At 39.9% G+C, this 26214-nt stretch overlaps 1 protein-coding gene across 12 annotated transcripts in view; it reads left to right on the top strand.

Moving 5' to 3' along the window:
• BBX (BBX high mobility group box domain containing) overlaps positions 1-25237 on the top strand; it is a 273335-nt gene extending 248098 nt beyond the window's left edge. For 10 of the 12 annotated variants that reach the window (XM_081797447.1, XM_081797437.1, XM_081797450.1 and 7 more), the window contains 5 exons: positions 5984-6073; positions 7446-7505; positions 14527-14724; positions 16943-17129; positions 18754-25237. In XM_081797447.1, coding sequence (XP_081653573.1) covers positions 5984-6073; positions 7446-7505; positions 14527-14724; positions 16943-17129; positions 18754-18841 — 623 coding nt within the window. In that variant the 3' untranslated portion in view covers positions 18842-25237. The remainder of the gene's footprint in view (positions 1-5983; positions 6074-7445; positions 7506-14526; positions 14725-16942; positions 17130-18753) is intronic. The other 2 variants (XM_081797432.1, XM_081797435.1) reach the window with 2 other exon arrangements.
• The last annotated feature ends 977 nt before the right edge of the window (positions 25238-26214 follow it).

The raw sequence follows: 26214 nt of genomic DNA, 5'->3' as shown, positions 1-26214 counted from the left end.
TACATTATGGCAGGGGTACCAGCCTAAACAGTAAGCAAAGCATATAATATTGTGTTAGAAGGTGAGAAGTGCTATGGAAGAAAGAATAGGTGTGATAGAACAACTAGGCAAAAGATCAACAAGGAAAGAGAAGACTTGAACACTCTGCATTAACTAGACCTAACAGACATACATGTATACTTCATTTTATTGCACTTAACAGTTACAGTGTTGTTTTACCCATTGAAGGTCTGTGCCAATACTGTGTCAAACAAGTCTATCGGCATTCCAACATTTACTCACTTGGTGTCTCTGTGTCATACTTTGGTGATCTGTGAACAATGATTACAACTCAGTTAATGGTTAGCATTTTTTAAAGATTTTATTTTTATTATTTAGAGAGAGAGAGAGCAGGGGAGGGGCAGAGGGAGAGCGAGAATCTTAAGCAGATTTCCATGCTGAGTGTGGAACCCGATTCAGGGCTCGATCCTGAGATCATGGCCTGAGCCAAAATTAAGAGTTGGATGCTTAACCAACTGAGCCACCCAGGTGTCCCATGGTTAGCCTTTTTAGCAATAAAGTCTCTTTTCATTAAAGTATATTCATTTTTTGTAGACCTAATGCTATTGAACAGTTAATAGACTATAGTATAGTGTAACCATAATTTTTATATGCACTAGGAAACCAGAACATTCATTTGATTCACTTTATTGCGATGTTTGCTTTATTGCGATGGTCTGGAACCAAACCTGCAGTATCTCCAAGCTTTGCCTATGTATAGAATACTCTACCCATCAGTAGTAGACAAAAATTCTTCTCAAGTGCACATTGGAACAGTCTCTAGAATGCACTATACACTAGGCCATGAAACAAACCAATACATTTAAAAAGATTGAAGTAATTCCAATTATGTTGTCTGATTACAGTGGAATGAAATTAAAAATCAACAACACGAAAATGTTTGGGAAGCTCACAAATATGTGGAGATTAGGCAATACACTCTAAATAGCCAGTAAGTCACTTTGGCAGCACATATACTCAATAACCAATAAATCAAAGAAAAAAAATAAAAAGAAAGAAGAAATTAATAAGGAAATCAGAAAATACTTTGAGATGAATAAAAATGAAAATACAACATGCCAAAATTTATGGGATACAACTAAGACAGTGCTTAGAGCACAGTTTATAGCTATAAATGTTTATGTCAAGAAAGAAAAAAGATCTCAAATCAATAATCTGACCTATCTTGAAACATTGTAAGAAAAAGAGCAAATGAAACTTAAAGGAAGTAGAAGAAAGGAAATGATAAAGATTGAAGAGGAAATTAATAAAATTAAATAAAGAATAGAAAATCATTAAAGAGTCAATGAAACCAAAAGCTGGTTCTTTTAAAAGAGCAACAAATTAGAAAAATGTTTAGCTAGACTGATCAATTAAGAAGGAGAAGACTAAAGTTATTATAATAAAAAATCTAATAGGGGACATTACTGCTGACCTTACAGAAATGGAACAGATTAGATAGGAATACTATGAACAGTTACATACCAATAAATTAGATAACCTGTGTGAAATGGACAATTCCTCGAAAGCACAACTACCAAAACTGATAATAAGAAGAAATAGACAGTCTGAATAGAACAGTAACTACTAAAGAGATTGAATTTAGTAATCACAAAAGTACCAAAGGGAAAAAAAAAAAAACCCAGGCCCAGGCTTCACTGCTAAATTCTACCAAACATTCAAAGAAGAATTAATATCAGTTTTTCACAAACTCATTCAAAAATTAGAAGAAGAGGGAATATTTCCTAATTCATTCTGTGAGGCCAATCATGACCTGAATGTCAAAACTAGACAAAGATATCACAAGAAAAACTACAGATCATAGCTCTTACAGAGACATAAAATTCCTTAACAAAATAGTAGCAAACCAAATCCAGCAACATATAATAAGAATTATATACCATTACCAATTATATACCAAATGGGATTTTATTCCCAGAATGCAAGGTTGGATTAACACCCAAAGATCAATGTAGTATACTATATCAATAAAACAACAGAAAACCCGTGTGATCATCTTAATAGATGTAGAAAAAAAGCATTTGACAAAGTCCAACATATTTTATGAGAATAGTTAACAAACTCAGAGTGGAAGGAAACTTCCTCAACCTGATAAAGAGCATCTACAAAAATCCCACAACATTCCTATTTAATAGTGACAGTGTTTCCCCCTAAGGTAGGGAACAAGATAAGGATGTCCACTCTCAGCACTTCTGTTCAGCATTGTACTTGAGGTTCTAGCCAGGGCAATTAGGCAAGAAAAAGGAAGAAGTGAAACTATACCTATTCATAGATGACGTGATATTTTATATAGAAAACCTAAGGTGTCCCCAGAAAACTACTATAGCTAATAAATTAATGAGTTCAACAGGTTTGAAGGATACAAAAATCAGTTGTAATGCAGAGAAAGGGGAACCCTCTTGCACTGTTGGTGGCAGCACAAACTGGTGCAGCCACTCTGAAGAACAGTATGGTGGTTCCTCAAAAAGCTAAAAACAGAACTACCCTATGATCCAGCAATTGCACTACTAGCTATTTACCCAAAGGATTAAAAAAAAAATTGCACATTCACAGGAATACATGCACCCCAATGTTAATAGCAGCATTATCAACAATAGCCAAACTATGGAAAGAGCCCAGATGCCCATCAACTGATGAATGGATAAAGAAGATACGGGGTATGTGCGTGTGTGTGTGTGTGTGTGTGTGTGTACTGGAATGCTACTCAACCATCAGAAAGAATGAAATCTTGCTATTTGCAATGACGTGGGTGGAGCTAGAGTGTATTATGCTATGTGAAATAAGTCAGTCAGAGAAAGACAAATACCATATGATTCCACTCATATGTGGAATTTAAGAAACTAAATGAATGAACATTCAGGACTGGGGGGAAAAAAGATGGAAACAAATCATGAGAGGCTCTTAACTATAGAGAACAAACAGGGTAGTTGGAGGGATGGGGGGATGAGATAGATGAATGATGGGTATTAAGGAGGGCACTTGTTATGATTAGCACTGGGTTATATGTAAATGATGAACCACTGAACTCTACTCCTGAAACCAATATTGAACAGTATGTCGACTAACTAGAATTTCAATTAAAAAAAAAAAAATCAGTTGTATTTTGTACAGTTTCAATGAACAATCTGAAAATGAAGTTAGGAAAACAATTCCATTCATAGTGACATCAAAAAGAATAAAGTACATAGGAATAAATTTAACAAAAGATGTGCAACACATTGAAAGCTACAAAGTGTTGTTGAAAGAAAAACAATCAAAATAAATGGAAAAACATCCCATATTCATGGATTGGAAGACTTAATATTGTTAAGATGGAAATACTCCTTCAAATTGATCTACAGATTCAGCCCAATCGCTATTAGAATTCTAGCTTCTTTTATAGATACTAAGAGATTCTAAAATTAATGTGGAATTGCGAGAGATTCAGAATAGCCAAATAATTTTTTCAGTTTTAAAACTAGCTACAAAAACTGGTAGGCAAGCAGCGTGGTACTGACATAGTTATATAGGTTAATGGAATAGAATTGAAGGCCCAGAAAATAGACCTATACATCATTGACCAGTGGTTTTTCAATGAAGAAGGTAAGACTATTCAATGGGGAAAAGATTAGTCTTTTCAAAATGGTGCTGGGACAACCGGATAACCACATACAAAAGAATGAATTTGGACTCTTACTTACCTCACACAATATACAAAAATTAACTTGAAATGAATCAAAGACCTCAGTGTGAAAGCTAAAGCTATAAAACTTTTCAAAGAAAACATAGGGGTCAAATCTAAGTGACCTCAGATTTGGCAATGGATCCTTTGTGACACCAAAATACAAAGTAAATAAATTGGACTGTTAAAAATTTAAAACTTTTGTGCTTCATAGGACACTGATAAAGTGAAAAGACAATCCACAGAATGGGAGAAAATATTTGCAAACTACCTATCTGATAAAGGACTTTTGTGTAGAATATATAAAGAACTCTTACAGCTCAATAAAAAGAAAGACAACTTAGTTTAAAAATGGACAAATTAGATGAACCATGAGAGACTATGGACTCTGAGAAACAAACTGAGGGTTCTAGAGGGGAGGAGGGTGGAGGGATGGGTTAGCCTGGTAATGGGTATTAAAGAGGCACGTACTGCATGGAGCACTGGGTGTTATACGCAAACAATGAATCGTGGAACACTACATCAAAAACTAATGATGTAGTATATGGTGATTAACATAACAATTTTAAAAAAGGATAAAGTTGCTACAGACATCCATGTAAAAAAAATAATAAAAAAATAAAAATGGACAAATTATCAGAACTCTTTCTCTAAAGAAGATATACAAATGGCCAGTGGGCCCATGAAAAGATGCTTGACATCATTAGTCACCAGGAAAATGCAAATCAAAACTACAATGAGAGAAATACATCCTTATGATGATCATACTCAAAGACAGATTAATAGTTAAGTGTTGACAAGGATGTTAAATAATCTGGCAGTTCCTCCAAAGGTTTATAAACATAGAGTTACCATACGACCTAGCAACTTGCACCGCTAGGTATATGTCCCAAAAAAATGAGCATGCATATCCACACAAAAAGCTTAATATATGAGTAATTCTAACAGGATTATTCATAATAGCCCAAAGGTGGAAGCAACCCAGATATCTATCAGCCGATGAGTGAATAAACACAATGTGGTACATCCATACAGTGGAATACTATTCAGCCTTTAAAAAGGAGTGAACTGCTGATACACACTAAACATGGATGAGCCTTGCAAACATTATAGCAAGTCAGAGAATCCAGATACAAAAGACTGTATTACATGATTCATTTGTGTGAGATTTCCAGAATAGGCAGATCTATAGAGGCAGAAAGGAGATGAGTGATGGCTGAGGGATAGAGGGAATGCAGAAATAGGGAAGGGTGATAGCTAAAGGGTATGGGATTTACTTTTGAGGTGATGGAAATGTTCTAAAATTGGTGACAGTTGCAGATACTGTGAACGTAAAAGCCAGTGAGTCTCTGCTGGAGGCAGGGGTGGGAATAGCTTGCCTTTGGCAGGAGGGGGAGCAGTACATGTGGGTACAGACGCTGGCGGGTGGGTAGTGGGAGCAGGGGCAGCTTACAGAGTCTCTGACTCTTTAAATCCTCACGTCAGCTCTAAGTTAGGCACTGTCTTTATCCCCATTTACAGATGAGCAAACAGAAGTTACATAAAGTGATTTGAGTCCGTTTCACATAGGAATATATCAGCAAAGTATATATAGAAAGAAACCTGCTTGGGGAGGTCAGTGCTGCTGTTGGCATTTCCGATTAGGTGATTGACAAATCGTCGTTCTGTTTTCTTTATCTGCGGAACCAAAGATACAATCTGAGACTTCTCTCCCCTCCCACCCCGATTTTTTGGGGCAAATGTTTTTGTATTTTTAAAGCACATTTTCTTCCCAGAATAACCTCAGAAAAGGCTAGAAAGCTATCCAGTGCCCTCAGGCCAATTATTGTCCTGAAAGTGCTGTTCTTACTACAAAAACCAGTTTCTTAGAAGAAATGCCCCTGCCATCTTTTCCTTCACCATACTGAGGAATCTAAAATAAAGTAAAATCGCTTCTTTGTTAAAGCCTACAGCTACTCTTCAGTTACGGGTTGTGGTCTGTCTCTAGTCACTAAATCTGCAGTTTCTGCTTAGGGAGTCCCAGCCCTAATGGGGGCTCCTGCCCAATACATTCCTAAGGAGAATTTTTCAGTGGGTTTTAAGTAAGCCTAAGGAAGGGCGCTGAGTATATTTAGAGGAGTGAAGATATGCAAGATGACATTTCTTGTGACTCCGTTTGCTTGTACCACAAGGGGGAGGAGGGTGTAATTGTTTAGGAACACACGGTATTGTTTTATGAAACATTGTCAATTTAAAATATATTTATATTAATATTGTCTGTAGGTCCTTTCCAGTCTCAGAAAAAGAACTTATTCCACAAAATTGTCAGCAAATATAAGCACAAAAAGGAGAAGCCTAATGTTCCGGAAAAAGGTATTGGTGCCTTCCATCCTCCATCAAGGTTTCTTGGCCACCTCCATTGTGAATTCATCTTTGAGTAACGCTTCTGTGCACCGCCTTTGCCTTTTCCTCCCCTCGGCTTGCTTCAGTGTCATCGGCTCCTAATGCAGGCGTATTCATTATCTCTAGACTCCGCCGCTAATTGCAAAGAGAGATCTCCTTCACTTGGATTCCTACTCAAATCCCATAATGTCTCTATTTTCAGAGTTCCATATGAATCCTAAAATTGCTGTTTTCATCCATATTTGGTGCATTTTGTAACTTAGTCTTCTTGAGCTCTTATCCACTTATTTCCTTTGACTATTCTCGTTTCTCTCATGTGGGGCAGCCTTCAAACCAGGATCACGTTTTCCTACCTCCTGAAACCTCAGGAGTTTCCTATTCATATGAAAGTGCCCCCATTTCTGTACTTTCTCTGACCCTTGAGGATTCTTGTCTGGGAGGATTCCACTCGGAAGCCGTAACCTGTCTCTTTTTTTCCAGTCTATGTTACTTTGTTTGCCAGGCTCTTCCCACCCCCTTCAGTCAGGTAACTTATTTCCAGAGGGCACTAGACGTGCATTGCCCTCCACCATCTCTTCACTCTGAGCATCTGTCTTATTGTTATGATTTTGATGGGCCCTTGAACCTCTTCAGGACTCATCTGAAGATTTCCTTCTTTTCGTAGTTCAGGACTCCTGTTCTTATTCCACATAAAAGATAAATCTCCCTGTCTGGTTCAGTCCAGCCATGTGTCCCAGAAGTTAGGCTTTCTTTAGCATCGCCCTGCATGTTCCTGTCGTGACCACTGTGAGCCTACTCATCCGATGCCCATTCGCATCCCACTTGCATGGCCAGATGTGAAGCCTTTCATGTTTCTGGAATGAGCCTTTAAATGCACCTGTCTTCCATGTGTAGACATATGTGCCTACGCATTCCTGTATGTGACCTTTTACTTCATTTGGGTTTTATTTTTCACCTCCGCTCCAGCCCCTTGGTTTTGTTTTGTATGTTAATATTTTTTTCTCTGCTTCCAATAGAGAAACCTCACTCTTTAGGTAAAATGTCAGCTTTTATCATTCCTTTTTAACTGATGGTCAGTTGTCTTGATGAAAGTCATAGAAATTATCCAACAGTGTATTTCACAGAAAGCAGATTTGTTTATTTTCAATCCATTTCCTGTATCACCTGATTATTTTAGTTGGCAAATGCCGTTTTGAGAATTAAATAGTTAAAATAAAACTCTGCTTCATTTGTGTGATAAAGTTTCATATATAAGCTGTTTTGTGTATTATCTTCTTTTTATACTGTTATGTGTCTGTCCTAGGAGTAGAGTTTCACTTTCTTTCTCTGTCGTTGTTTTTAGGAAGTGGGGATAAATGGTCAAACAAGCAACTCTTCTTGGATGCCATTCACCCTACAGAAGGTAAACGCAACAGTATTCTCTGTATCATTTCAGGTAGTCTGTGTTGGAAAGGTTTAAAAAGGCATAATTTATATAGGCTCACCCAAGAGCACTATACCTGAGGGCTCGTAATTTGGTTGTTTTTAATTTTCAAATCAAAACTGACAGATTTTTTTACCCTGCTGAGGGTCAGGCGGTGTGTCATACAAGCTTAATTTGTCAAAGGGGCACTTACAGCCTTTGAACCACATTAACCAGAAATTAAAGTTTTCCATAACTAAAAATATTCAGTGTTGCATTCATGTTGCAGGCAGATGCTTATGGGAGCCAGAGTAGAGCCAGCGTGGGGCTTTTCTGGTTGGCTGGGCTTGGGCATGTCAGCAGTGTTCCTGTCCTGAACTTCGCCCCAGCACAACTCCCAGTACCTCTAAATATGTTCAGATGGAATACTCCAGAGGCTTACGGATAACCGAGGAAAAGTTCCATGTTGACTAGCATAATGTTGTAGGTCCTAGGTGCAGATTTTACTTCAAAATTTCCCACAGCCCTCTTTAGCTGTGATGTCTACCTAATTTCTGTTAAATACTGAACCCTCCAGTGAGTGCTCATTTCTGTGACTGTGAAGGGGCTGTCCTCTTCTTACCATTGTTCCTTTTTTTCATTGTCGCTATTTTTAAGGAGCTCAATTTTTTTTTTTTTTTTAAGATTTTATGTATTTATTTTAGAGAGAAAGCATGCGCCTGCACGTGTGAGCTGGGAGGGGCAGAAGGAGAGGGAGAGAGAATCTGAAGCAGACTTTGCACTGAGCTTGGAGCCCCACGCAGGGCTTGATCCCACAACTGGGAAATCATGACCAGAGCCGAAACCAAGAGTCAGACACTTAACCGACTGAGCCACCCAGGCGCCCCATGCTCAACATTTTTATAGTCCTTCATTAGGAGTCGCTTCATTTGAAAACTAGAAGCAGTCTTAAAGATCACTGAGTCCAGTCCCTTTGATTTACTTACAACCAGAAAGGGGGACTTCATGAAGCAGACCTTGTCTTTTGACTCCCAAATACACTCTAGTTTCTTTCCTGAAAGGGAGAAAAAATGTAAAATGCACATTTGGCCCAAGTAATGTATCAGAAATCCTCATGTGTTAAAGATATTTCTCAAAAAATATTCCAACTAGAGTTTATAGCAAACATGAAATTGTTCTTATTCGGTAGGCACAGTTCACACGAGCCAGATATCTGATTTTATGTCATTGCACTCTTACAAAAAATCCCAGCAGTGTATCTGTTTTCTGGCCTGTTACTTCACATGCAGAACCTGTCCAGAGGACTGTTTCTGCCCTTAGCTGGCAAAGCCAAATATGAATTGCTGTGCTGCTCTCAGCATTAAATGCTAACATCCAAAATGCAATATATTAGCTCTTGTGAATTTTAAAGATATATTCTGCACAGACTTGATAAATGCAAGGCAGTGATGAACAATCAGAGGAATCAAAGAGGCTCTTAAGACCATCTTACTCTTTACTTAAAATGATACTGTTCTAAATGTTTTGTTTTTTAAACAAACTCCGTGTCATGTAGAACACGGTATCATAGTGTGTGCAGTGAGGTAGAAAGAATGAATAAGGTTGGAATTAGGAGACGTAGGTGTCAGGCTCTGACCTGCCAATAAGGGGCAGTTTTCAGTGGGACAAATTGTGTTTAATCTCTCCAGGTTCGCTCTCCACGTGTGTACTAAGTGTGTGTGTGATATGTGTTTGGGGGTGGGGTGAGTGATGGGGGGGTAATATATCAACCTCAAATGTCATTTCCCCTCTCATACTTGCTGTTATTACTATGATTTGCTGAGTGGGTGCTGTGGTGCTGGAGGCAGCCTTACTCTGCAGCCCTAATTCTGCCCTTTAGGGGGCAGAAAAGTAAATCAATTTCAAGTCTTCTGGGCAGTGCCAAGGGTTTAGTGGGAATAGAGTTATTATTGGTGATATTAATCATATTTATTATTAATGTATATGAATATGTTACAAACTTTGAAGAATATGCATTGAAAACTGCATGTCTTTTGGTACAGAGTGCATATTCACTTTATGTGGCCAGGAAAAAAGGAATCCATTTGCGCATCGGAAATTACCAGTAATTTAAAGTGACCTTTCTGGCTACTGATTTTTATACCATCCCCTATATTTCCTCATTCAGGTGGTGACTGTGAATTATCTAGACGCTTTATTTCATCCTCTCTCACCTATGGCTTGTTTAAACTTTACCTTGGAGAGTATACATACATAAGGACAGAAGATGAAACCGTAATCAGGATAGGGTTAACATGTTTTAGCCATCCTGGGCAAAGGTTAGACAGGAGTTGTTTGTAGCTGAGGTCTATACTAGAAACACTGGTTCCTCTGAGGTGTTCAACTCAGTTTGCTATTCCTGACTTCGGTTAAAGGAGATAACTTCAAGTTCACTCTGCTTTTTTTTTCACCATCCTGAGTATAATTGGCTTGCAATTCATTTTTTTCTTCCCCAAAATACCAGAAATCTTTAGGTGCTTAGTAATCACATCTGCAGTTTAAATGCTAAGCTTATAATCTGTTTTAAGCCTTTTCCCCCATGCTTTTAAAATTCAAAATCACTAAACCATTTCTTGAAACTTCTGCAGATCATAAAAGAAGATTGCTTATCAATAAGCCTGGAATTAAAGGTTAAATTTTCAGATAAACCAAGATGACTTGTATCTGCCACTGTATTTATCTTTCTACCGGGTTATGGTGTCCTATGCTCATGCTTAAGTTGGAGGTTTCTAATTTAATTATCATCATCGTTATTATTACATACTTAATATTGCTTTATGGTTTCCAGAGGGTTTTCACAGTATTTTATGTAAAACTAATCTTGGCAGGAGCCCCAGGGAATTCAGGAGGGCTTATTAGCCCCCAAATAAATACATGATAAGGAGTGAAGCCTGGCCAACATAAGTAGGAAGAGAAGAAACCAGCACTCTTTCCACTAAAACACGTTGGCTGCTAACAATTTCGATTTTTCAGGCATATCTGAGCCCTTATTTGGCTCAGATGTTGCAATTATAAACGGTATCTTAAGAGAAAAAAACTAAAACAACCCAAACCTGAGACTGAGAATCTCCAGAAGATTAGTTCCTTTGCAGTATATAAATCTAATTATGGGGGAGAAAAATCTGGTTTATAGTTAACGTGATCCACAACACTCAGACTAACCTTGATCTCTTTTCTCGAGTTCAAAATAGCTGCTATGTAACTTCAACAGGGTCTCCTGGGGTCTTAGATAAGGCTCATTCATTTGATTCTGTTTCCTGTGTTCCATTCAGCATCTGACTGCATTTTCAGCTCAAGAGAGACCAACCAAAGACCGTGAGATTCCAGATTTGGCTATAATAATTTCAGTGCAGGTTTGATTCCCCTAGTCAGAATGTGAATTCGTGACTCTGGAGCACTCTAGTGGCCTCCTGGGGTTTGGTACAACCACAGTGCTGCTATCTCAAAAAATTCACCCCACATTTTGGGAGCAGCGTTTGGAAAACAAGACAGTCTCTTATTACCACGTTCCTAACGTTGCTCCAGGAGTGAGCTCACATTATCTCTCTCTGATGATACGCTCCAAGTGTGTTATGATTATCGTGGAGTATAAAAACTAACCCTGTGGACTTGTTTCGCAGTGCTTGGGTAGGTTTGTGTGTTCAGTTACAAGCCGAAAGAGAAATGACTAATTTGTTTTTAGAGGACAAAAGCCTTTCTTTTCTCACATTTCCATTAGTTTGGCAGGGAGGGGAAAAAAAGGAACTGGCTTGCTGTGTGGGTGCTCAGCTTCAGACTGTTTTTCTCTCTGAGCATTTTCCATTTCCTGTCTCTCACCAGCAGGCCATCCTTGGCTTTGCTAACGTTGCTGGACTCAGATGTGCTCTTGCGTCCCAGACGGCCACTTCTTTGCCTTAGCCTTCCCTGCCTTCCCCAGGTCTTCTGTCTTAGGACAGCGTTCTCTCTGAGTGCTGCCCCTGAAGGCTGTCATTGGTCTTGGCCTCCAGACAGCACAGGATGTTCTGGGGATAGCTCCTGGGTCAAAGCATGGGGCAGACTCACGCTTACTTCCTCTTCCAAATTCTGGCAAGGTCTCATTATATCACTCTTTGAAATGTGGACAATCTGTAGGCCCCATGATTCCTTCTTGATCTGGCAGTAAGTTTAGAGGAGATGACATCTAGAGAGGTGGCATGAGCTCCTTTTCAGTGATTTGTGAGAATCTTCGATGTATTCTCACATTTTGCCTCTTCCACTTGGTCTCTAACCTGATTCGTTCCTTTTCTGTCCCCCAGTACACCAGCCTCTGGGACTTGATTGCTGGTGTCTGTCGGCCAGCCTGCCTTCCTTGTCTGCTGGTTTCTGAGCTTCCCCTAGTCCCAGTCTGCTTTTAGGCCTTAACTCTACCTCCCTTTTGCAGCCATCCCCTTGGCTTCTCACTGTGCTTCTACTAATTCATCTGGAATACACAGGAAACAGAGCAACCACTGAAAGGAAATGAAACCATTCAAAGGCTTCCCAAAGGCAAAAGAACTAACAGTCCTTGTCAAGGAAGTACTCTTACCTCGCCTTGAGACTCTGGAACTGTCTGGAGGCTGGCTAGGACCCTGATTTTGGGCTATGTGGGGTGGGGGCTCATGGCTCCTTTAGAGCCAATCTAGTCCAGCCTCCACCTTTACATGAAGAAACTAGAGACCCTTGGTCCTTCCATTAGTAAATTAAAAAGTCAAGAGCAGAATCCAGGTCTCTCTGTGACTGTCATTTCTGTTACCGCATGGTCTTTGTGTAGAAATCAGGTCATCTTTTCCTAACCCACATGGCCTTTTCTTTGACCTCCTGGGTTCGTTCTTTCTGTAAGCAGTTCTTCTGATGGAATTCACCCTTCGTCTTTGGAACCCTGCCGTACCCTTATTTCCATAAGTTCTAGATTTTTCTAGGAAGTGGAAGGAGAAGAGGGAATAGGTTAGTGCTTTTTCTGGAAGAGCCATCTATAATGTTGTGTTCATACTGGAGAAGTGATTAAGATTCACCGCCTGTAATCAGAAGGGACAACTGAAGGATCTGGATAAGAAACTAGAAATTTCGAAGCTTGTGAATATCTAATAGAAGTTATTTATGCTCATTGTAAACTCATATTCTGGCTTCTTTATACGTATTGGAGGCTTTGAATTTCAAGGCTAATGCAGAGTCATGAAACTTCTTTGGAGTGTTTCTTAACCAAATTATCTTTTATTTTACTGGCAGCTTTTATTGAAGTTTAAACTAAAAAAAAAAATCTTAAAATACATACCAGCACTGCTCTATGTTAAGCTAAATATCAAAGTATAAATACACCAAGACTGTTTCCTGGGTACAGATCTACAATTTAAAAGGAGCCTTTTTCCTAATTTTTGATTACTTGTTTGAAAAGATACTTGGGAGTGTTGCCAAGTAGTTTCTTTTGAATAACTATTATCTTAAGCCTGTCCCACACAGCCCTCTATTATGCTAGATTGAGTAAGGCCAAGCCACAAATCACAGTATGATTTCTGCTTTACATCCTTTTTTTGATGTAATTGAAATGATTTCCTGCTTGTTTTGGAATGGGAAGCTTGGAATCAGTCTCTTGAGGGCAAAGATCTTAACGAATTCATAGCCCTGCTTTCCCAAGGATGTACCTAACCTCATTAAAAACTCAGATTTATACCAGCATATGCATTTTTTCACACCCTGAGTTATTCTTGCTCTGTTCTCTTCCTCTTATTTTAGCTTTCTTTTCTTCCCGTGCGATATGCATTGTTGTATTTCCAGTGTCTCCCTTCAGCTTTGCCTTCCGATCAGCACCTTCAGTTTTCTCCTGGCTCTGTGCACGGGAGTGAGCCACGTCAGACCTTGATTTCCCGAGCCACACTCCCCTCTTTGTCAGAAACTATTTCTGTACCTGTCTTAAGAGATTGGATGGTTTAAAAATGGAAAGATACCTCTTTTCCCTGCTTAAAAGCCCTTAGGCCACTGGAATTTAAAAAAAAGTAAAAAATAAAAAAGTCCCAATTACTAAACTTGACTGCATGTATATATTCTTAAATGTTTACTGCACTCATATCTACATATACTTGTCTTACTTTTAAATTGGGGGTGGGAGAATGAACTCCTAAGGAAATGAGTGTATAAGAAAAGATGCAAGCATCCCCAGCCTGTTTGAACTGGGAGCAAGGTCTTGCGTGGCAAGCGTGCTCCTCACTCTCGACACGGTGACTCCTCAGATAGAAGTGTGTGCTGCTAAATGATTCACTGGTATTCAGTTAGAATGAGGGTACCTGATACCTTTCTTGGAGCCTTGCTGGCCTGTGGCACTTCATTAAATTATCTCACTAAGCACATTCACCTGGTCCTAGAATTCCGCGAATGGGAGAGTGTTTCCTTATGTGCAGGCATCCCCAGTGTGGGCCAGGTCTTTGCTGAGCAGTCAGTATGTGTAAAAGGTCAGGCCTCACAATTTCTTTTCTGATCAGTCCAACCTGGTGATTGAAACCAAGTGTCCCAATGATAACTATAAATTCAGAAGCACATATTTAATCTCAGTGTCCTCAGAAGAAGAGAAACTTCTTTAATCATCTTCCCAGGACGGGTGGCCAAGAGGATCTCAGATAGGGACCCTGGCCACATGTAGAAATTATGGTCTGTTGGAGCACAATTCACTCAGATTTGCATACACTGTCTTCCCCACCAAACCTGCAAGATCCAAACACTTAGAAAATGTTACTCCGATGGCCTTTTGGTTCAGTGTTCTGTTAAAAGAGAGAGAGGGCATCTGAATTCTCTGTATCTAATTTATCAAAGCAGATTAAAATAAATATATTTGTTTAAAATGGGCAGCATTTTATTTCTTTTTCCCATCAGTGCTTTGAAAACTCTAAATCTCCGTTCTCCATTCAGATGGGTCAGGCATTGAGAAATTCTTTCTAAGACCAATGTGATGTCTTATGCTTTTGTGTGTAACTATATATGATCTGTCCTATTTCAGCCATATTTTCAGAAGACAAGAACACCACAGAGCCTGCTCATAAGGTTAAAAATGCCCTATCCATTCCCAACACTCCAGAGCCAACAACAACACAAGAACCCTTGGTGGGCAGCCAAAAGAGAAAAGCAAGAAAAACCAAGATCACCCACCTTGTCAGAACAGCAGATGGCCGGGTATCACCAGCAGGAGGTACTTTGGGTAAGAAGAGGAAGCTTTAGATGAGAGAGAACCAGAGCAAGGTGATGACTGTCATGGCCACATTGGACAGCAAATGACTATAAGCCAGCTTTGGGTCCTCATTGAAAAATGGGTCTGCTCTGTGGGTTTGGCCACAGGAACATTTTCTTTCTCTGGATCTCCTTGAGAACTAGTTTTCCACAGGCTCCCAAATGTACCAAATGTATACGTGTTAAAATCATAGCTCTTTTTCCAAGAGCATTCTTAGAAAGGAAAGGTAATTTTTAGGACTCTGTGTTTCTCCATCTCTTTCTCAGCATGCACAAAAGCAGTCTTCATTAAGTAAATTCCCGGAGATCCTAGACTTTTAAAAATACTAGATGAATCAGTGTTTCTTCATGGTTCACTGTTCAAGTCACTACAAACCATATTATCAAGTATTTAAAACCAGTGTATTAAGGAACCTTAGAAAACATCCAGCACTTTCTAATAAGTTGATTCTCTCCACTGAGGGAGCCTGAGAAGGCTTTTGGATTTCTTGAGTTCTCTGAGCTGATCTTTAACCAAATCTTAACTTACAGTGAATTTCTCCATTTTCAGTCATGGCCTGTGGTCTGTTTGCTGTTCCTGGTGGCTTTCATAGCAGTGGAATTGCCCGAGAGGCCCAAGTTAAGGAGTGGGGTCAGAGAGTGCCACTGAGTATCCTCCTCAGATCTTGGGGTGCTACACCAACTAAGCATTAGTGATTTTAGCTATTGTTGCCTTTCTACCTTCCAGCACCCCCAGCATCTCAGTCCCTCAGCTTTGAAGTGTCCCTCCCCCTGCCCTAATCCAGTTTCCATAAAAAGGTCACAGGTCCATAATGACCTATATAAATAGAAAAAAGTGTTCAGAGCAAAGGGGAAAAAAAGAGTGAAAGACAAAAAAAAACAAGAAACAGAATCTTAACTATAGAGAATGAACTGATGGTTCCCAGAGGGGAGGTGGGGGGGGGGGGGACGAGTTACATAGGTGATGCGTATAAAAGAGTAACTTATCATATGAGAAAATAAATTAATAAAACAAAAACAATATTTAAATGAGTGTGTTTTGAGTGTAGTATTTATAAATACCTGATTTAGGTTAATTTAATTGCAAATAAAGATTCATTGCTGAGATAGAATAGGAAGACAATTAGTGAATTTTGTACACATTTTGTGTGTAGCATGTGTACATTGTTAGAACAATAAAGCATATTAAATACCCCCATTTTACCCTGTTATATGAGAGAGAAAGCTCAAAGAGGTAGGGTTTCATTTTTAATACATTGACCTACTAGGTAGAAGTAGGATGAGGACTAGAATCTAGTTTTCCTGATATGTAGTCCAGCAGGCCCCTCTGCTCCTTCCCTTTTCACTCTGAGTTCTGTTCTGTGATTTTTATTTCATAAATTGTTATAGCCTCATTTTCACTTATAGAAAGAGTGAAAGATCTTAGAAATATTACCTTCATTTAGAAAAGCACATAGTGCTCTCATGTTCTAATATATGACATTTACAGCCTTTATCAATTGCTTTTTATATTCAAAATGTTTTAAAAGCCATGATAAAGATTCCTCCTCCTCTATAATGGCTACGTAATAAGGAAAGTATACTCATTTCCAACACAATATTTTCATAGCATTTTAGCACCTCTTTGTAAATAGCAGAGGGCCTTTTGTCTTCCTTCCAGTAGGTCTTCAGAACAGGAATAACAACTTGGGATCTCACTGGGATTGACTGATATCTTTGGGATTAGTTTAGGCCATCCTAAATGTTGGTGTCACAGCAAACCAAATGTTCAGGTTGCCATAGCAGGGCATCCTACAGCTTCATCAGAAATGTTTGCTCAGTTGGGCTTTTAGGGGCCTTTTAGAGCATCCACAGGCCCCCTCGCAAAAGTCCCATCAGTTTTATTTTGGTCAAAGCCCATTTCTCCCTCTTAACTCTGAGACTAACCTATTCTTTGACCTTGGATAAAACACAGCTTCTCTTCCACTTAGTTTCAGGGCATAACACTGTCCGTAGTTGCACTTGAGCTTGATAAAAGAGTGTTATTACCATGGGAGAAGAGAATCCGTAAAAGCCTTCGTATTCGGTGGATGACAAGTGAACAAAGAATAGTAGCTCATTTCACATGGTCTGGCACCGAGTTTCCTCGGTGTCCCTTCTCTGGAGAGAACACAGTGATCCTCTCGTGATGAATTTCCCTTTCGCCACAGATGACAAACCAAAGGAGCAGCTGCAGAGGAGTCTCCCAAAAGTGACCGAGACAGGCTGCCATGACGAAGGCTGCCACAACCCCGAGGCCGCGGAGACACGGAGCAGCACTCCGGAGATGCCAGCCGTGTCTGCGTTCTTCAGTCTTGCCGCGCTGGCAGAAGTGGCCGCCATGGAAAATGTGCACAGGTGAGCGGTGTGCTCCGCCAGGATGTCGGGGCTCCCGGTCAGCCTAACCCCGTTGTGTGGAGCAGGGGTAGAGCCCCATGGAAGCCGAGTCCTGCTTTCTGACTCCATGTGCGGGGACGTCATGACGCCTCTCGCTGCCGCTTCCACCAACCGGGGCCTGTGCCGTCAGTCAGCTTGAGCCACGTCAGGCTCCCGCCTTCTTTGCTCTTTCCTTGGACTCAGCTGGCTTCCACCCCAATCTCTCTCTGTCCCTGTTGCTCTTTTTTGTATACTGTACTTTCCCAGCTTTCACTTTTCTTTCTTCTTCTTAATGTTTCCTTTTTCACTACTTATTAAAATTCTTTTCAGCTGTTGTAATATTGTTACAGATTCAGTCTTAAAGGTAAAAAAAACAGCCTTTGAATTTCATCTTTCTTGAACAAAGAGTTGAACATATTGAACAGTTGGTGCTTACAGCATCCCCACATGAATGAACAGATTAATCCAGAGGTTTGATTATAACACATGTTTTGTTTTTCTAAAATCCTAATATCTTAGGCTAAGTGATTTTTGAATTCTGAAGTTCCCAAATGTTGTAATTTATCAACACTATTTGTGTGTGTGTGCATCAAGAGAAAGAAACTTGGGTGTAGCGATGAAAAAGATACAATTTGAATTTTTAAGTAGCTCCTTTTGTTCTATGAAGATACGGTGTTGAAAAGGTCAAGCCACCAGAAGCCAACGATTTCTGCTGTGCAGACCACGGTAGGCCAGAGCCGCGAGTGGATGGTATCTGGTCTTCGGGAGGCCTCCTGGGAAATGTCAGGGAGGTGCCCCATCCCGTCTTTTTAGAATGAGAAGCTCTATAGAAATTACCAAGAGTGTGAAGGGTTTCCTTATTATAACGGTGAAGTAAATTTTTTCCTACTCACTTACCAAAAGCCAAATGAGAAATCAGGTCAGTCTGGTGTAGTTCCAATCCAAATGATGGGTATTTCTGTGAACTTGCTGGTCGTGTCTGGAGTCCCCTCTCCTGCATGTGTTGATTTGGCCCACGCCGCCCCGATTTACACACACTCCAAAGCCAGTGTCTCCTTGCCACCTTCCCTGAGCACATGCTCGCCATGTGCCTGTGAGACTTTTGTCTTTTCCTTCATCTGTGTTGGAGTCACAGGCCCTCTGGTCTCAGGGACCGTTGTTTTAATTGGCCTTACATTTTAAATTGGGTTGGTTATTATATAGCTTAGGAAATGAGCCTGGAGGTGATCAGTTAGTACAGGAGAGTTTTCCCCTTGGGCAGCTCGAGGAAAGGCATGGTTCCTATATTAGTATCAGTGGATCAAGAGGAAGAATGTTGTCTTAGAACCGCGGCCTTTGACTGAAAGTTCCCTGCTTCTCAGGGTGTCGCCCCAAACCTGGTGGCACTTCAGGTTCCACCTCTGCGAAATGGAGGTGGTTATTTGGGGGCAGAGTATGTTTTTAAGTCATGTGAGGGGAACCGAGATAAGAAAGAGCGTTAAGTAACAAGTCAGCCTTAGGGATTATGATACCGGAAAACTCTTAACCGGGTACTCATCATCCTCTCCTCCTCCTGATAACATATTCTCAGTGGGTGACTTCTTTTGTCCTTCTCCTTGTTTTGCAGAGGTCAGAGGTCAACTCCGCTCACGCACGACGGACAGCCAAAAGAAATGCCCCAGGCTCCTGTACTTATTTCCTGCGCTGACCAGTGAAGCGCCCTTTAGTTGTAAAACATTGTGCTTTACCTACTACCCTAGCCTTGTCTTTACCGAGGGATGCTAGCGAGTCCGTGTGGTGGGAAAGACAGACTGCGAACAAGTGCTCGTTGCCCTGCGTGGCCCAGATTCACTTGAAGCGGAAGTTAGCATCCTGGGCCAGTGTGTTCTCTTGGAACCTAGAGCCTCTGAGGGTGATGTTATCTGTCTGGTAATGAGCAGAAACGGCATGATCCTGGAGCTTTGCTTTCTATTGAAGGCTTTTGACGGTAATAGGTGGTAACTTGGTAAGAGGCTGCCTTTACTGTAGCTCATCCAGCATCTCTTTTACCAACCAGAGAGTGTGAAACTAGTTTCGTATATTACCTAGTTATTCTTTCAAAACAAAAACAAAACAAAAAAACAAAAACTGACGCACTGCACTAGTTATTATTAGATATTCTTAGTCTTTTTTGTACATGGAGATTTAAGTTCTAAGATGGTTTATATAATAGGTTATACCTACATTTATATTGTAGAATAATATTAAAAAGCCTGTTCCAGAGACTCCCAAGCAGCACGGGCAGGCAGATGTACCATTGTTAGCGGTGTATGCTCGGCCTCGTGGTCCATATATTCTGCACTTTTATATATTTGCCACCAGAGTGGTAGTTTGCTGGCAAAAAAAGAGAGAGAGAAAGAGAAAAAATTAGAATTCTTACAAGCTGAATTTTTTTTCTTAGCCTTGAGTGACCAAGAAGAATTTGCTTGGGGCACATTGTGGCAAATATTTTCCCAGACAGGGGAAGAGTCCTGCAGATTACAGAATACTGATGTTTTCATGCCTTGAGGATTCTTTTATTTTTTACACAGGGGTCTAAGTGACCAATGGATCGTTCATACAAACAAAAAAAAAAAAAAAAAGAAAAATATTATTCAGAAGTGACCTTAGTATTACTTCACTATTCTGAACACATTGAAGACACTCACTTCATGTGGACTTTGAGCTACAGACCTTTTCCATCCATCCCCAACAGACTGGACGGGTAGCAGCCGCTATGCACAGCCTGATTACCACTGCAGGGTTCTAGAGCCATTTCGAGTTGTGTGTTGTGAAGGAGGTATGGAATAAATGATGAGGGAGGTATGCTTGACCAGGGTGGGAGTCTTAGTCATAGAGCCACCTGCAAGTTTGTTTCCTTTCTGTGTTCTGTTGCTTTTGGACATTAAACCAACCGTACACATGCCAGTGCCAAGCGGATTACCTGGCTTATTAGAACGTTCGACATATTGACTTAACCACCTGACATTCACAGTGTCTTGTTTCCTAGCAACACATGCAGAGTGATAGAATTAGCCGGAGGCTACCGATTTTACAGGGTATTTGTCCATAGCACAGAGTGTATCCCCACTCTCGCATCGCAGCACAAACTACCAAATTTTAATTATTGGATTCCAGCAATAATTTTTATTGGTTTTCAAACTGGCAGAATTTTGATAGCGTTAGTTCGAGTTCAAAGCTTTTGAATTAGATCTCTACATGGTAACAGTTTACAAGGTTTTATCTAGCTTTCTTATTTATACTTGACTCAATTGTAATGATGATTTTTTTTTTTTCTAATTGTAATTTGACCTAATAGCCATACAAAAAAAAAAAAAAATGACTCTGTTAGTACTGACTAGGTTTAGCTTTCCATAGTTGTAGATATTACTTCAGTTTCGGTGCTGGAAAATATGTACAACATACTAACAGAATTGAAAAAGAATATAGGGATTTGGTTTGTTTGTTGTTGTTTTTTTTTTTTTTCAAAGCAGGTAAAGAGGGCAGCAGAGCATTGGAACGGTGTCCTCAAAAATGCATAATCATTGTGGGCATGGAGGAAGAAGGAAATAGTAAGCTAGGTTAGTCAGAGGTTAAAGCTTAACCCTATTCACATAGAAATAAATCAGGTGAGCAGCCCCAGATTTTAGTGTAAGATTTTTACTATGATGCTGTTTTATTAAGATTTTCTAAACTTCAAAACACAAAGTGAATGTTTGAAAATTGCTGGGTCCCGGTGTTGGTGGCTGTTGGAGTTTTTGGACCACTTGCTAGCAGTGATTTAGAAATTATAATTAGCTAAAAATCCAAAAGAAAAACCAACAACAAAAATTGTTTGGTGCGGAACATGCACCTTGACAATGGTACTAACTTGTTATTCTATAGAACACGTTAGAATAGATCTATTTTTGCCAGAGCACCCTCCGTCAGTCCTCCAGTTACATTTCACTAGATTTCCTTAAGAGATTGCTGTATATTCATGGGACCTTTTTTAAAAAGAAGCAAAACAAAAGATTACTTTTTTCTATGTGATTAATATCTTACTTGATCTGCTTTTCCTAAACCTCAGTGGCTTTTCCCTTAGGCAGGGGTGGGGTGGGAGGGCAATCTACTGGATATGACTGTTTTCAGATACTTTAAAAAAAAAAAAAACCTTTTTGTAGAAATGCTTAATTTTTAAGCGGTTAGGCACTGAGAGTAGCAGAAATCCTGCAAAGCTTTATAGTCCTTTAGACACTCGCCTTGTTCCTCTGAGTGAAGTCTTGATTTCAATAATAGTGCTTTTCTCATGCCCTGAATCCGCTGGAGAGGGGTGTTGGTATTTTCAGGTAACAACATTTGTTAGCACAAATATTTCAGACCAACTTGTAGTGCCCCCCCATCTATCATTTTCATTTCATTTCTCTCATTCTTTTATATTTTGGAAAATCATATTGCTATGGTGTGTACTTTAATCTGCCAGCAAACACCATCGACACTAACATTTGTCCCACAAGCATCCTCAAGAGAAAAAGTTGTTGCACCTTATGTATATCTCAAGCAAACCAAAATATGATGCTTTTCTGCTTTGTTTTATTCTAAATTGTTGTATCATATCTTTCTGAAAAACCATTCTGAATCTAGTTGAAATTATCGATATTTATGCTTTTAACCTTAATTTCTGGATTCAAACCTGTATATAAATCTTTTGAAAAAAATTGTCCTAGCCCTTCTCTGTGATGCCGAAGTGGATGATTTCGTCTCAGATGGAGACGCAGTACTGTTCCAGTTTCTTTAGCCTTTTATTTATTTAGTTATTCTGGGTATTTTCCTATGTAATTTTGAAGTGTGTAGAGTATATTATAGTAACTGAAGCTGCAGCTCTATGAAGCTGAGTGAAAGAAGAAAAATACTGTAAGACATCCTTCTTAAGTTTTTATTCCTTTGAATAACTGTAATGAGATCAGGAAAAGGAAAAATGTCCCCCAGCCACATTGATGATACAGGTTCTTATCCCCAAATTAGGTTAGTTCCCAGATTTTAGATCAAAACGTAATTCGTCAAAGCCCTTTTATAAGGATAAGTCATACTGTTGTGATTCTGACGGTCTTTTCCCCACAAATACCAGAACTGTGTTCATTGAGTTCTGTCAGATGAGCTTTCTACCAATGCCAGCTCAAAGCCATGCTGAAATCATTCCCACATTATCACTGATTCTAGTTCCTGCCATTAAAACTGCTGGAGAAAAAGAAAAAAAAAAAGGTGGAACACTCTGAACAAAAAGGAGCATCTGAACTGGTCTGGTTATTTATATTCCAACAGGTTTATTCCCTGTCACTTTGTTACCCAGTCAGATGCTATTCTGCCTAAGTCCTAGAAAATTTTGTTTGCACTCTGCAGTCTTTGGCTCATCGTATGGAAAAGTTTGCACCTCTGTAAAATCTCAAGCAAATTATAAATTGATACAGTGAACCAGGAGTAAGCCGGAAACTGAATGACATGTTTTGTTTGTTCGGGGTGGGGATGGGGGGAGGGAAGGAGGGTATCCAATAACTCTGTTCCAAGTTTGGCGTTTGGCATTAATGTGAAGCAGTGGGACCGTGCTGCCTGCTGAACTACTGTATGAATTCCAAGCGTTCTGGAGGCCGGCGGCCGGCGACCACACAGCAGAAGGGAAGTGCCACCGCCTCGCCGGGGAGAAGGAAGGAAGTCCAGCAAGGCCTGGAACCGCCCCTTTGTAAAGGGGGAGTCGAGGTGTCCGTGATGCTGTTGTGATGCTGTTGAGGAGACTCGCCTTTGATTGCACTGCTCCCTCGGGCCCTCACGTGAGGCCAATCCTAACGGGCGACCTCAGCTTCAAAAGTTCTTTTCAGTAAGTCCTGTTGGCGAGCTTTGTCCTTCCTTGCTCCTCCCTTCAGTGCCACTGTTTCCCACTGCAGTGTGATTTCCCAGACCGCCTTCTCCAGAGAGAACAATGTATTGCTGAAAATGGGCAGTAGAAGCAAATGTCATTACTACATCTGACCTATAAAGTATTCAGAGTGACTGCTAGGTGGAAATTAAATTTTAGCTTTCCCCACATAGGACCTTGTTTTGCACCTTACACAGAGTGTACTAATTGTTAATTAGCTGTTGTTTTTATTTATACAAGCATTCCCAAAGAACTAGATTTGGATTTTGTTTTTATTTGAGTTTTGGGATTTTTTTTTTTTAATTATCTTATTTAGATTGACTAACATCGTACTTATAATAAGAAACAGTTGTTCAGTTTATCTTACCAGGTATGTCTGGTGAAGTATTCAGGGTTTGATGGACTGCTTTGCTTTAGTGTGGAAATGATAGCTAAGTTTATTATACTCCATATTAAAACACCTTGTCCTGTTCACTGGGGACACTATTTTCTTTACATCTCAGATGAAAGAAGTGACAAAATAATGAATAACAAGACAAATCTGTTTGACTCCCCTGATACACCTCCATCTGTTTGTGCTATGCTTTCCTTAAAAAAATAGAAGTATACATTTTCCTCACACCCAAAAAAGAGTGTCCTCTCCTGGCCAAATCTTATTTGTGGTGGTAGGACTTATGCTAATAAATTGAAAGGAGGAAACCTTGTACTAAGTTCTATGGCCACCGTTTCCTTGTTGCAGTCCGTGGTCAGAATTGATCCTGCCCTCAAATCGATTTTTGTGCGCAGAACTAGTTATCGTGAGAATTACTACTCCTTCCAAAGATCGCCCAGTACCTTGGGCCAGAACCGGTTACCGCGAGTAACAAGGACCTAATTCGATGCCTCCACACCCTCCCACCCGCACTGCAAATCATACCTCACAGGCTCTAACCTGAATCCCAGAGGCACGTGGGTTTTGCGAACTAACACCGCTGTCCCTTTGCAGCCCCCAGGGGCTGGCTCGTGTCCCCTGACGCCTCACGTTAGTGCCTCGGCTGTGAGAGCAGCAGAACTGGGGGTGAGGCAGGTTTGTGACCTGGAGCTCAGCACGTGCTCAGCAACGTTCTTCTCATTTCCTTCGCACTAAACAAGTCTCTTGCTCTCAGGAATTTGTCCAAAAGAAAAAAATAAAAACACCTGAGATTCCATGTACCAGATTATGAACTTTTCTCATAGGTTTGAATTGCTTACTTACATGTCATAAATTAACCGTAGCTTCATTTGACCACCGGGTCTGAAGTCTGTTGACAGTTTCAGCATGACTGAATCGCTCATTTTTTTGCTTTCAGAAATTGGCTTGGTTCTCTTTAGAGTTGGTGTAAACATGCCATGTAATAAATGATTTCCACTTAATGGTACAACAGAATTATTGCTTTCTTAGATGTATGTGTAGTAAAAGTCAATATACACATTTATATAATTTCTTTCTTCAAAATCTTATACTTAATTTGATATCTCTAAAAATTGCACATGTAAGTCATGTGTATAACATGCTAAAGTACTTTAACTGTGATCTTAAAACTGAATAAAAATATTTAATAAAAATTTGAAATATTTTAAAGAGATTATTCAAATACATTTCTTGACGTTCACACTCCTAGCCAGAGGGTCGGTGCCTTCAGGAGACCCTATCTACGAAAAACAGTAGGGAAAATACTTTAACAAAAGATATCTCAGCTATGTCCGAATGTCAAATGCTGGTCTCCCCCAAACTGTTTGCCTGAGACTCCCCATGTTTGAGCCGCCCGAGTTGCTTTCCCCTTATGGGTGGAGTAGAAATCAGCCTGACAAGAAAGAAGATAGGCTTCCTTCTGCTACTTAAGAGGAGAGCCTCCTGGCAAAACATACCAACTTCCCCCGAACTGTAATCAAACTGAAGTGATAGCATTAAGACTATAACCCAGAGTATAAATTCAGACCTCAGTTTTGCTGAATACAATGTCCCGAACCTTAGAACCTTGGATGTTCTCTTAATCTTTCAGAATAGCACATGCCCATGGGCGTGCGGTGTATAAATACAGGGTATAATGATATCGCAGGCTTTGCGTTCAGACAGACTCGCTTCAAAGTCTGGTTCTACCCATTTATTATTGGGTTTCTCAACCTCCCTGAACTCCACCTCACTTACTAAATGATGGTGGTGATAATGCCTCCTCACATTTCTGCTAGGATGAAAAGGAAGTACATAGGAAAATGTTGGCATAGTGCCTATAAGGGGAATGTCCATTAAATGCTAATTGTGGATTTCATTTTTACTCAACTCGAAGGTCGGTATATTTAAGTATATTCAAAAGAGACCGTAAGTATAGCTAGCTCCCTTTTTCAAATAAATTTGTAAGGGCCTGATGCATTAGGAGTAAGCTCAGTCAGGAGATAACATGGTATAGAAAACTCAGAACACGTTACATTCACGTAGGTAACTCACACTTGTATATGTAGCGCTATAGGATTTGTCCATAAAATTAGTCTGCTTGGTGAATTACATGTTCTAGTACTCCGGCACGCTTTTTTGAATTACTGAGAATAAAATGTCTTGTGCTGGGGACGGGGAGCTCCATACCAAGGAATGTAAATTCTAGGACAAAAGATGACAGGTTATACATACGTGTGGTTTGATGGGTCCACGTGGATTCTACAATACATCCATCCTTTGGGGTAGAACATAAAGTCTCTTGCAAGGAAAAAGTAAAGTGGTTACCAATAAGGGAGCTAAAACTAATAGCACCGATGCCATTCTGTGCATACTGAAAACATAAAATTGTTAATCGTCATTTTTCAGAAACCTTTTCACCTTTTGAAAGGATGGAAATTTTCAAGTATATGCAGAGGTAAGAGACTAGCATACTGAACTCCCTGGGCCCATCGCCCAGCTCCAACAAATACCAACGTTTTCTCAGTTCCAGTTTCATTTGTATTTCACCCGTTTTCCTTCATTTCACCTCCCAACCCTAGCTCTGCGTATCCCAGAAGTGTGATTTCGTGTATAAATACTTCAGATACAGCCTTTAAAAACAAATATTTTGATATGCACAAATTTTCTTTTTTTTTAATGTATCACCCCCTCACGATTCCAAAAATACGTTTGCTTCCTGCCCAAAGCAAAAGGAATCTGTGAGCCACAAGAAGAGTCGTGCTGGAGTG

The sequence above is a fragment of the Leptonychotes weddellii genome, chromosome 1, assembly GCF_054177405.1.
Source record: "Leptonychotes weddellii isolate Sample4059 chromosome 1, ASM5417740v2, whole genome shotgun sequence".
Classification (NCBI taxonomy): domain Eukaryota; kingdom Metazoa; phylum Chordata; class Mammalia; order Carnivora; family Phocidae; genus Leptonychotes; species Leptonychotes weddellii.
Note: the sequence above shows the minus strand (reverse complement) of the source record. Positions and strands in the feature narration are given on the sequence as shown.